At 38.7% G+C, this 13,021-nt stretch overlaps 1 protein-coding gene across 1 annotated transcript in view; it reads left to right on the top strand.

Annotated features, from left to right (window-relative positions):
* Window positions 1–11,350, top strand: part of Ddx50 (DExD-box helicase 50) — a 29,299-nt gene extending 17,949 nt beyond the window's left edge. The window contains exons 9-15 of the mRNA NM_001013198.2: window positions 3,437–3,598; window positions 4,825–4,944; window positions 5,682–5,755; window positions 5,978–6,137; window positions 8,368–8,502; window positions 9,552–9,596; window positions 10,860–11,350. Of these exons, the coding sequence (NP_001013216.2) occupies window positions 3,437–3,598; window positions 4,825–4,944; window positions 5,682–5,755; window positions 5,978–6,137; window positions 8,368–8,502; window positions 9,552–9,596; window positions 10,860–11,138 (975 nt within the window). The 3' untranslated portion in view covers window positions 11,139–11,350. The remainder of the gene's footprint in view (window positions 1–3,436; window positions 3,599–4,824; window positions 4,945–5,681; window positions 5,756–5,977; window positions 6,138–8,367; window positions 8,503–9,551; window positions 9,597–10,859) is intronic.
* The last annotated feature ends 1,671 nt before the right edge of the window (window positions 11,351–13,021 follow it).

Genomic DNA, 13,021 nt, shown 5'->3' with positions numbered 1-13,021 from the left:
TCTCTTCCAGTCTCAAATCTCTTAACTACATATTTTTTAGTTTATTTCCTAGGTAGCATTTATGCATAAAGAGTTTTCACCCAAACTCCTTAGCCATGTTTCCTTAATGTCAGTTGCTTTCTTAACAGCTGTCTGTCTGTATCTCCAGTTCCAGGGAATCTGACACCCTTTTCTGGCCACTGGGCACTGCATGAGGTACACAGCCATCCCTGCAGGCAAAATACCTCTGTGTCTGTGTGTCTGTGTGTGCCTGTGTGTGTCTCCCCCCGTGTGTTTGTTCAAAATTAGGAGAGAATTTCTAGCACAGATATCAGTATAGCATAAGTGGGTTTAGCATAATAAAAATCTCAGAATCAGAGAGTTGGAGAGACGTCGTAGGAGTTAAGAACAACTGACTTCTCTTTCAGAGGGCCTGGTTTCTATTCTTACTCATGTGGCAGTTCACAGCCGTCTCTAACTGAGTTCAGGGAATCTGTTGCCTTCTTGAATACCATTTATACATGTGGTACATATGCATACATGTAGGCAAAACAACCATGAACATTAAAACAAATGTCAGAAATTATAGAAAAGTAGATTAATGTTTGGGGTATAATACTGACCTATTAGATTAGCAAGAACATACTGACATTGTTGGTTAGAGTATGATGAAATAAATACAGAACTTTGAAAGGTTAAGTGAGTACAATAGTTTTTATAATAGTTTGGCAATAGCACTTAAATGCAGGGGCTGGAAAAAGAGTACTGACTACTCTTGAAGAGGACCAGGCCCTGTTCTCCTCACTTACGGTAGCTAAGAACTGTTGTAACTCCAATTCAGGGGATTTAAAGATCCCCCCCCTTCTAGTCCCCATAGGCACTATGCACATGTTGTGTACAAGTATACATACAGGCAAAACATCCATACACATAAATATAAGACTTTAAAAGTTTTCTTTTTCTGGATATTGAATCTAAGGCCTTTGCCATATTCCAAGTATGGAACACTTTCAAATATTCCATTATATTTAACCTAGAAATTCAATTTCTATGTAAGTATCCTACTAAAATACACATAAATGAGCAAAGATGTTCTGTGAAAGGTTTCTTATAACGTTGTTTATGTGAAAATGTGTGTACAACATAGATGTTCATCGGTAAGATACTGCTAAAAATAAGTTTTTGTATTCATAGGAAAACACTTGGCAGTTTAAAAAAGTCAATGGAACTCCACTTACCAATATGAAAAGTGCTTGTATTGTATTAAATTTATAAATTAGATTGCAAAGCAGAGCATGTATAGTATGCTACTTTTTTTAAAGAGTTACTTATTTATATGAATACATAGTCGCTGTCTTCAGAAGAGGGCATCAGATCCCATTACAGATGGTTGTGAGCCACCATGTTGTTGCTGGGAATTGAACTCAGGACCTCTGGAAGAGCAGTCAGTACTCTTAACCACTGAGCCATCTCTCCAGTCCCCATATGCTACTTTTATAGACACAAATTTGTAGCAGGTATTATTTAATGAATTGTGTGACAGAGGGTATGTATGTATTTGTTTTTGTTTTTTTCTGAAATATGGCTTCTCTGTAGCCCTGGATGTTGTGGAACTCACTCCTTAGAACAGGCTGCCTCTGCTTACTCAGTTCTGGAAAGGCGTGTATCACCACCACCTGGCTGTATTTTGTTTTTAATAAAAGACTCGTGTTTATTTTGTGAGTATGAGTATTTTTACCTGTAGGTATGTATGTGTACCATATGCATGCAGTAACCACAGAAGCCGGAAGTGGGCATAGATATCACAGTTATAGTTATGAGCCACTGTGTAGGCCTTGGGCACTGACCTGGGTCTTCTGCAAGAAGAGCAGGTGTCCTAACTACTGAGACATCTCTCCTGTCTGTCTCTTCTGCCTGTGTGTGTGTGCACGGGCATGATCCTCTGTGCTTCAAAGAGAACCTAGACTAGCCGACTACTGAGCTTTTGGCATCCATAGAGATCTGCCTGCCTCAGCCCTGGAGTGTTAGGATTAAAAGTGTTTACACAGAACCCTGGCCCCCTGTATTTATTTTTAAAAGAAAAAAAAGTCCCAGCTAGTTATGGCAGCAAACCTATAATCCCAGTGTTGAGAAGCTACATGTAGGAATGTAGCAAATTCAGTACCAGCCTGGCTTCATTCTGTTTAAAAAAAAACTCCTAGGGCTGGAGAGATGGCACAGCTGTTCAGAACATGGGCTGCTGTTCTTCCAGAGGACCTGAGTTTGAGTCCGAGTCCTCACATGGGGACTGACAATCATCTGTGACTCCAGTTTAATACCCTTCTGACTTTTGAGGGTGTAAAACGTGATATACAGGCATTAATGCAGGAAAAACACTGATATACACAAATCTTTAAAAATATTAAAACTTATTTTTCGTGTGATTTGAGAGGGTTTGTGTGTAGCTCTGCTTGTCCTGGAACTCACTTTGTAGTCCAGGTTGACCTCAAACTCACAGAGATCCACCTGACTCTGCTTCCTAAGTACTAGAACTAAAGGCATGCACTGCCATGCCTTGTTAAAATGTTTATTAACCCAAACCGACAGAAAACCTGGGCTTGATGGTTCTTGTAATCTCTGCATTTAAGAAGCTAAAGCATCGGGATGATGAGTTTGAGACTAGATCAGTCAACAGACTGTCTATAAAAAAGAGGAACAAGACAATTTTCAGTCTAGCATGTAGCTCAGTGATGGAACCTTTTGTTAATTTCTTGGCAGTACTTGAGTAGGATAACAGGATTCCAGCGCTGGCACTGTGGGTACAGTAGGAGTTGTTTACCCTTCAATGACCAGCAGTTATTTTTAGGAGGCTGATAATAAGTAAGATTTACATATTGCGTATATTATATTTTCTGGGGTGTTTCAGGTTTTGAAGTTTTTAGTTTACTTACGTATTTAGTGTACAAGCACAGGGACACATGCCACGTGTGAGTGTGGAGGAAAAAGGACAGTTTACAAGATTCTGTTCTTTCCCTTCTACCACATGGGTCTAGGGATTTAGCTCAGGTTGGCAGTCTTGGTGGCAAGTGTCTTTTCTGCTTAACCATTTCTCTAGCCTGTTTTTTTGTTTATTTGCTTGCTTGCTTTAAACACCTCATACTGGAGCTGGAGAGATGGCTCAACAGTTAGGGCACTGACTGCTCTTCAGAGGAGCTTGATTCAAATCCCAGCAACCACATGGCAGCTCACAACTGTTCGTGACTCCTAGATCTGACACTCTGATGTAAACACACATGCAGGCACAACACCAGTGCACATAAAATAAAGTCAAATAAGTCTTTTTAAAAAATATTTTTAAAATACATTGTTATTAAAGTTGGGGAAAAAAACACAAGAAGAGAGTACAGACTGAATGATGTTGGGATACTCAGTTTCAGGTATGATCCATACATTTAATTTTTTTCCATTTTTCAAACAGAACGCACAGTGTTTGCATGGAGATATTGCACAGTCACAAAGAGAAATTACCTTGAAAGGCTTCAGAGAAGGTAGTTTTAAAGTTTTGGTGGCAACCAATGTGGCTGCTCGTGGCTTGGACATTCCTGAAGTTGATCTTGTGATTCAGAGTTCTCCTCCACAGGTAGGACACAGGATTTAGAACAGTTTGTATAAATGGCTGTTTTATTTACAAAGTATTGCTTGAGATGTCAAACAAACATTTGTCTTTTATTTGTTGTTGTTCTTAGCATGTCTTGTTAGGATGGTATTACATTGGCTCAGATGTGCTTCCCTTGTAAATAGTAGCTTTATTGTTTACAGCACTCAAGAGACAAAGGCTGAAAGACATAGTCCAGGCTAGCCAGCGATGCATACTGAATCCCAGGTCAAACAACGATGGCCACAACATGTCCATCTCATTAGGAAAGTTCAAAGTTTCATATACTGGACTCTAGTGTATATGAATAAATAGCTTTTTAAATTAAAATAGTCTTGTAATTTTCTCCTCTCTTTCCTTCTTCCAATCTTCCCTAAATCCTCTGCTTGCTTTCCCAAATTCAAAACCTCTTTTTTTGTGTGTGTGCACACACACACTCTCTCTCTCTCTCTCTTTCTGTCTCTCTCTTCTGAATACATAAATACAAATCCTTACATTAGGACTGACCTCTTGGTACTAGAGAACCAACTGGGGGGCTCTTCCCTGAGATACTGTTTCTTTTGCTCTTAGCATTCCATTCCTTCATTGTCTGTAGTTTCTTATCTAGGGTTTAAGGCCCTGTGAGATTTCCTTCTCTTTTTAGCATGTCTGTTGTTGTCCTTGTTTATGTCTCAGATAATAGCATTTTATTTATTTGAATTTTAGCATATAAATTACTTGTGATATTGTAAAGTATAGGAAGATTGAATATATTTTTGCTTTTTTTTGAGGAATGGTCTTAGACCAAGGAGGCCTGAAAGTCTTTTTAACCCATGTTGTCCTTGAACTTGGTGCCTCAGCAGCCTTCTAAGTACAGGAATCATACAGCTGCACTACCAGGCCTAACTCTTTGGTTTGGTTTGTTTGTTTGCTTGTTTGTTTGGTGTGTTCTGATTGATTGGTTTTTTTTGTTTTTTTTTTTTTTTTTAAATAGGGTTTCTTTGTGTAGCCCTGGTTGAACTCAGAGATCTCCCTGCCTCTGCCTCCTGAGTGCTGGGATTAAAAGCACTCCTGGCTTTCTTGGTGTTTTTGAGACAAGGTCTCACCTTAGATGACCATAGTCTGTGTTAATCCTCTTGCTTCAGCTTCCTCAGTACTGATTACAGGTGTGCACCATTATGGCTTGATTTGCTTGTCAAGTTTATGAAATAAAGTTTCTTTTTTTTTCATAGGATGTTGAATCCTATATCCATCGCTCTGGACGCACAGGTAGAGCTGGCCGGACAGGAATTTGTGTATGTTTTTATCAACCAAGGGAAAGAGGTCAACTGAGATATGTGGAACAGAAAGCAGTAAGTAAAGTGAAACTGTTTCTGACTTGTTATCTAAGTGGTACCTTAGAGGAGAGTTTATTGTTCTCACAATAAACTAACTTCCTATCATTCTCAGCTTAAGCTGCATTTCACTGTCAAGCGTCTGGACAGCCTATTTATATTAGTTGCAAGACTTTGCTTCATACAGCTTTTATTGTGAAGCCAGAAGATCTAACTGCTCCTTTTTTCTTTGAATTTCTCCCTTGATGCTAAAGTTGAAAGTGTGTTAGTGGTTTCCGTATCAGCTAAGCACTGTAAGTGGGTAACTCACGATTTAGTTAGCATTACTGTTTTAGATAGGTTGATAATACAATAGCCAGTTTTATTAAAAAATACATTTGTATGGTCTGTACTTTCTTGTAGTTTTCCACATTTTACCAACTACCTTTTGATTATTATATACTAATATATTTTATGAAATGAAAGTGGTGAGAAAGAATGTTGCCCGGTTGAAGTGACGTCTTTTTCTCTCTTTGAGTCAGCTTTGCTTTGCAAGTGAAGTTCCGTGATTTAACTAAGGGACAATTTTTAAAAGTTTTTTGTTTTGTCTTTTGGAATTGATGATAGATGATTTGTTAGAAAAAGCATTTTTTTTTTCATCTGCTAGGGCTTGGAAATCTTTTAAGTCCAACAAATGGAAATTCAACAAACTATATTAATTTAGAAATTAACTATGACGACTTCCTTTTTCTTTAATATAATTCTTTCATTTTCAGGGAATTACTTTTAAACGTGTAGGTGTTCCTTCTACAATGGATTTAGTTAAATCTAAAAGCATGGATGCCATCAGGTACGCTTTCTGACCTTGCTGAGTGATTTCTCTTCTATAGTAGGCTTTCATCTGTAAGCTCTCCTAGACCAAATGTGAGAAAGTTCTAGTCACGGATTTTACCAGAAGACATTTAGTTACATTATTATATAAAAATGTTACTCTTTCTTTTCCGTTCTTGATTTTGCCTTTACCTTTTCCCCTCTGTCCTGATCAAGAACATTTACTCTTTTTAAACCATAGGTCTCTGGCTTCTGTTTCTTATGCTGCTGTTGATTTTTTCCGACCATCAGCTCAAAGACTGATAGAAGAGAAGGGGGCAGTGGATGCATTGGCTGCAGCCTTAGCTCACATTTCTGGTGCATCAAGCTTTGAACCCCGATCTTTGATCACCTCTGATAAGGTAGAAAAGTGTGGAGAAGTGATATTTGGCTAGATACGGTTAAAACTTAGCTGTAGCATTTACATGGTACATCACTGAAACGAATTTCTTCAGTATATTGGGGGAGTGGTGTTGCTCTTACTTTCCTTTTTCTGTCAAAAAAATCTTCCTCTTTTCATCTGATGTACATGCCTGCAGTCCAAACAACAGGGAGAAAGACTAGTAAAATAAATATTCAATAGCTGTTATTATTCTGTAACATTTTATATTCATCCTTCTGTCAACTATTTGAAAGTTGAAACATAAAGATATTATTTATTCTTAAATAAATATTTCAACTTGTATTTTCTAAAAATAATGACATTCTACTAATCACTGTATCACAGTCTAATCTGCTAACAAAAGGTGGTTCCACATTAATCATATCTATGGATTTGCTTCTGTTCATACAAAGCATGGCTCTCCCTCCAAAGGGAATATGAAGTAGTTATTTTTGAGCTTTATGTCGTTTACCATGAATTTGGATTTAGTTTGACAAGAAGGATATGTGCCACCACAGAACTGGTATATTTACTTTCACAGTCACAGAAGAAAGTCATAAATCAGAAAATTTGCCTACATACATTCTTAGGGACATCAGGTGGGCAGGTTACAGCCAGTTGGGGAAATCGCTTAGATTTTTCAATGATACATGGTGACAGCCTTAGCTTTTAGATTCATAGAAGCTATTGGTCTGCTGAGATTGTGGAGTTTGTTTGGTTTTTTTGTTTGTTTGTTTGTTTTCTGTTTTGTTTTCTCTTTACTGGATTGTTGAAAGACTGTTAGGTCAATACAGAGGTAGGCATTGAATGGCTAGTTCGAAGTTGTTAAGTGGGAAGGTAAGAAAAAACTACTACAAGTTGGAGGCCAGCCTGACCAAGAACCTTTTAGTAGATAGGTCATTTAACTTCTAATTAAATATCTTGGGAACATGGTACTAATGACTTGAAATTTCTCTTACTGATTAAACTACAATTTTTTTTTAATGTCTTAAGTTTTTGTCTGAAAGTTTATATGTGGACTTTATGCATGCAATGCCTTAAGAAGCCAAAGGAGGGCAGCAGATCCCCTGGGACTGCTACCTTATACAGGCTGGGAATTGAACCAGGGTCCTATGGAAAAGCAGCCAGTGCTCTATAACCACTGAGCTGTCTCTCTAGCTCTGCCTGATCTTTACCATGAATGACCTATAATGCATGTCCTGCAGCGTGTTCTGTTTGCTACTTGTGTGACTTCATTTCTTTTTTTTTTTCTTTTTTTTTTTTTTTCTTCTTTTTTTCGGAGCTGGGTACTGAACCCAGGGCCTTGTGGTGACTTCATTTCTTTTTTTTTTTTTTTTTGGTTCTTTTTTTTTTTTTTTTTTTGGAGCTGGGGACCGAACCCAGGGCCTTGCGCTTCCTAGGCAAGTGCTCTACCACTGAGCTAAATCCCCAACCCCGACTTCATTTCTTAATCACTCTTGACTTCTCCAGTTATCTGGATCTATTTGACCCACCTTCATTTACCCAAAAGACCTTCATGCTTACCCATTTTCTCAGCCCCTTTCTTCTGAACTTTGGCTTCCTCCTGTATTTTTGTCTCTGCAGATATCACCATATCAGAGAAATCTTTCCTCATCACTCTGGTCCCCTCCACTTTTTTTAATATCCCCAGCTCTTCTGTGTTGTTCTTCCTAGTGCTCCACTTTATGTCTTATGAACTTTCTCACTGTCTCACCCCAACTTCCTACAAGAGAACTATATCCAGAAGAGAAAGGTCTGTTTGTCATAGAATCTCTAGTTCCAGGCATGGCTTTTGGTAAACTGTAGGAGGCAGTCACTTTTTATGTGATAGTCCTCCAAAAGTTTAAGATTTTGATGTCTTTTTTTCATTGCTTAGTAACTGGCTTTTTAACATTTCCTTATTTCTTCACTATTCTTCCCACCTCTTCTCGTGATGTTCTGATCTAATTCTGTCTAATGTGTAGAACATAGTCTCTGTGATCTGTAAGAGCATGTACAGAACATAACCATATTTCAGTGATAGGTAAACAGTCTCCTAGCATAGTTTTAGAGAAGTTAGTTTTCAGTGGCCATGTTACATGTTGGCACACAAATACCACACAGGTATTGCCTGGGAACTGTGTAGTTGGTTCAGGAGGGACTATAGAGTCGAACTTCATTGTCCCGCTGCTGATTTTCTCCCAAATCTAATAGGACTTTTATTTCTAAAGGGGTTTGTGACCATGACTCTGGAAAGCCCAGAAGAAATACAGGATGTCAGCTGTGCTTGGAAGGAACTTAATAGAAAGCTCAGTAGTAATGCTGTGTCTCAAGTAACCAGAATGTGCCTCCTGAAAGGAAATATGGTAGGATTACATGTTTATGATAAGACTTCATTTTTTTTTTTTTCTTTTTTTTTTCAGAGCTGGGGACCGAACCCAGGGCCTTGCGCTTGCTAGGCAAGCGTTCTACCACTGAGCTAAATCCCCAGCCCCCATAAATCTTTAAAAAATAGATTTTCTTTAATGTTTTGAGAAAAATCTAAGGTCATTTCTTTGAAATTACTACATAGATTTGTTCTAACTTAAAAGCTGTCACCCAGATTGTTTTGTTTTTTTTTTTTTTTTTTCTTTTCTTTTTTTTTTTTTTTTCCGGAGCTGGGGACTGAACCCAGGGCCTTGCGCTTGCTAGGCAAGCGCTCTACCACTGAGCTAAATCCCCAACCCCATCACCCAGATTGTTTATTAGAAATTATTATCTCTCAGCTCTGTGAGAGGAAAACTTTCTTATCCCAATTTTAACTTTTGGAATCGTAGTCTTTTGCAGTATACCCTTTGACTTGCGAATCATAAGCAAGGACCATTTCACAGACCTTTGTTCCCAGATTCTCACTAATATTCTAAAGAAATCAGCAGGACCATTTTCATTTCGATTGTTTTTGTTCTCTTTCCGAGACAGGGTTTCTTTTTGCACCCCGGGCTGTCCTGAAACACCTGCCTCTGAATGCTGGGGTTAAAGGTGTTTTTCACCACCACCCAACTAAAAGAGCCATTTTCTTTCTTTTTGTGGGGATGGAGTGGGGGAACATTTAAGGCAGGGTTTTTCTATGTAGTTGGCTGCCCTGGAACTCACTGGGTAGACCAGGTAGGTTTCAAAACTCACAGCCTGCCTCTCAAGACAATTATAGTGTCTATAAAAACTCTTCTAGAAAATATTATGAAGGTACTTAAGAGTCTTACTAGTGATATTTAGTTCTATCTCAGATTAGAAACTACATTAAGTACTATAAATTATCTATGCTTGTTGCCTGTTTGATCCTATAAACAGTTATGGAATACATATTTTAAGAACAGAATTCAACAGATATTAATTAGTATCTAACTCATCTCTAAATAAAACTCTATTTTCATTTTAGGGTGTTTGCTTTGATGTTCCTACAAGTGAGTCAGAAAGATTACAGGTATTTAAATTTTTTTACCTAATAAGTTGCTGAGTATGTTTCTTTAAAATAGTTTTGGAAAAGACACAGTGTCATTTGTCATCCCTAAATCAATTAAGGAAGTCTTTAATGAAAATATTGCCTGACACATTATTAAAAATGTATTATAGGTAATTTCAAATATAAAGGTTAATTGGGGGCTGGAGAGATGGCTCAGTGGTTAAGACCTTGCTACTTATAGAGTACCGGGTTCTATTCCTAGCCCACACAGGAAGATTCTGATGCCTGCTGACCACCTCTGAATCTGCATCCATATGGTACAGACATACATGTAGGCAAATCGCTCTCATGTATAAAGAACCTCTTTTAAAAGTTGTATACGTTGCCACACATGCATTACCAGCCTCACCAGTTGATAATTGTGTGCACAATTCTGTTTCATCTCTTTACTGTCCATTGCCTGTGTTTACAGACAAACTCCAGGCATTTTGTCACTTCAGTCTTTTTTTTTTTTTAATTTATTTATATAAATAACACTGTATGTAGGTGTCTTCACATACACCAGAAGAGGGTATCAGATCTCATTAAAGATGGTTGTGGGGGTTGGGGATTTAGCTCAGTGGTAGAGCCCTGGGATCGGTCCCCAGCTCCGAAAAAAAAGGAAAAAAAAAAAAAGATGGTTGTGAGCCACCATGTGGTTGCCGGGAATTGAACTCAGGACCCCTGGAAGAGTAGCCAGTGCTCTTAACCACTGAGCCATCTCTCCAGCCCCAAGCCTATTTTATTTAAATTGAGAATTGAGCTCTTGCCCTTATGAATGCTGTGCAGATTCACAGGTCCTGTTTTTCCTCTATATTTAGTGACAGGGTCACAGTAACTTGTCTACACTGGCCTTGAAGTAACTCTGTAGCAGCCTAAACAGTCCTTGATCTTAAATGTTTCTGCATCGGCCACATGTCTTTTTGCTTCTGGTTCTGTTGATGTAGTTGCTCAAAATACTTCTGCTTATTAGTGGTCTGTTTCACACATTGTTTTGTCTTGAGAAAGAGGACGCTGTCTTTTAGAAAACACCTGAGTAGACACTGAGAACCTTGGAATGGTTTTGAGGATGTCTCTACACTTGATCTTAGCCCGAGGACTGAGAATCCACAGAAAGTTTCTTTAAGGTTAAAATGTGAACATGTTACAGTTTTGCCTGTTTTCTGGTGTTCATTGTTCGGGTACTTTGAGCTCACTTGTGGGGTTATTGCATATTTCTGTTAATCTGGTATGTTGCTTTAACAGGCAGAGTGGCATGACTCAGACTGGATACTCTCAGTGCCAGCCAAGTTACCTGAAATTGAAGAATATTATGATGGAAACACATCTTCTAATCCCAGACAGAGGAGCGGCTGGTCTGGCGGCAGGTCAGGCCGTTCAGGCCGATCTGGTGGTCGATCTGGTGGCCGATCAGGTAGACAGAGTCGACAGGGGAGTCGTTCAGGAAGTCGGCAAGACGGTAGAAGACGAAGTGGGAACAGAAATCGATCAAGAAGTGGGGGCCATAAACGGAGTTTTGACTGAGTGTTTGATAGTTAATCTTCCAGTGTGAGCTTGCCTATTTCTGTCTAATCATGTATATTATTCACCAAAAATTAGATCATCATAGTTGAGGTATTTGTCTGTAATTTGCAAAGAAGTTGGTCGTATTTTTTTAAAAAGTATTTCACAAGAATGGTTCTAAACAAATCTACTTATCTGGCTATACCTTTGAATTAAAAAGAAAGCCCTTTTATTGTCTGTTTCCATTCTGTGTTAAGTTTTCTCAATGTAATTTTTAAAAATGTCTAAGGTGTGGCAGTCAAGATAACTTTAAGGTTTCCTGGAGTCCACAAAGTATAGCTCATTAGGCCATTCTTTCATGTGATGGAGGACAAAACCCTTTCCACACTAAGGGCTGGTAACTGGTGACTTGTTTGGTGAAGTTTACCAGTTTAACTTTATAGACAGATTTAGGTAGGTTGGTGTGCAAGCCGTGTATTCTTTACTTATCAATCATTTATTGAATGTTGGTAATCACTGGAGCACACATTTATATAAACAGGGCACAGTCCCTAATTTTATACAACTCACTGTCTGCAGTCACCCAGATGTAATAGGCATGAGAGGATGAAGACCGAGACACAAGCTGGTGAGGAATGCAGAGGGCTGGGGTGGGCCTATAGTAGGAAGGGGGATTCAGTTTTGTGATTTGCTTGTTTTTTAGGGTGTTTTGTTGTTTTGTTTTTGAGGCTTTTATGTAGCCTAGACTGACCTCAGACTTGCACAAATTACCATAGGCCGGATGATTTTGGAAGGATGAGGGCTTACAGGCAGAAAGAATAACGTATACAGGAACTCAGAGTGTGTCTGAAAACTCAGTCTGGTTTGCCTGTGTAGGTTAAGGGCAAGAGCAAGATTGAGTCAAGTCTTGAATGTCCAGTGTTAAAAACTTTTATCTTTATTGTTAAGAAGTTCCATTTTTACTAAGGACAATGGGAAGAACATGGGTTCTAACAACGGTTTTTAACAGGTCAGAAATCATACAATGGGGGTTTTTTAATTTTTCTTTTTTTAAAGATTTATTTAATGTATGTCAGTACATTGTCACTCTGTTCAGACACACTAGAAGAGGCATCAGATCCCATTGTTCTGAGCCACCATGTGGTTGCTGGGAATTGAACTGAGGATCTCTGGAAGAGCAGCCAGTGCTTTTAACCACTGAGGTATCTCTTGAGGACCCCCAACTCCCAATTAGGGCTTTTTTAATGTATGTATGTGTGTTTGGTCTGTATGTATGTCTGTGTACTATGTGTATGCCTGGTACTATTAAAGGTGTTGGATCCCCTGCAACTAGAGTTACAGGTGCTTGTGCAGCTGTTGTATAGGTCTTCTTAAAGAGCAGCCAGTGCCTTAACTGCTGGGCCATCTCTCCAGCCCTGAGGAGTAGCATGATTAGGTTTGTATTTCAAAAAGATTGCTGGTTTCTTATGTTGGAGGAGGGCCAGACTGAAGGTCAAGAGACTTTGGAAGAGCGTGTGGGGGTTTGGCATGTAGCTGAGTGGTGGAGTGCTTGCCTAGCTTATCAAGGAAAGGGCTTAATTCTTAACACTGAAAGAAAAAGTCAGGTTGTAGAAATAATTCAATGTAGAGAGAAGCTGGTGAACCAAGCTGATTAGTAATATTTTATGTGATGAGAACCAGTGCACTTTGAGAGATCCAAAATCATAGCTTGATATGTAGTGGAATGGAGATTTAAGCCCACAAAAGACTAGTTTCTTAACTACAACACAAAATTGCATTGGTGGATATTAGAAATATGGGTAAGCTAGTATGGTCCATGCTTTTAATCCTGGCACTCAGGAGGCAAAGCCAAGTCAGTTTCTCTGAATTTGGTCAGCCAGAGCTGTATAGTGAGTTCTAAGCTA

The sequence above is a fragment of the Rattus norvegicus genome, chromosome 20 (assembly GCF_036323735.1).
Source record: "Rattus norvegicus strain BN/NHsdMcwi chromosome 20, GRCr8, whole genome shotgun sequence".
Taxonomy (NCBI): Eukaryota; Metazoa; Chordata; class Mammalia; order Rodentia; family Muridae; genus Rattus; species Rattus norvegicus.
The sequence above is the reverse complement of the archived record's forward strand: the minus strand, read 5'-3'. Positions and strand labels throughout refer to the sequence as shown.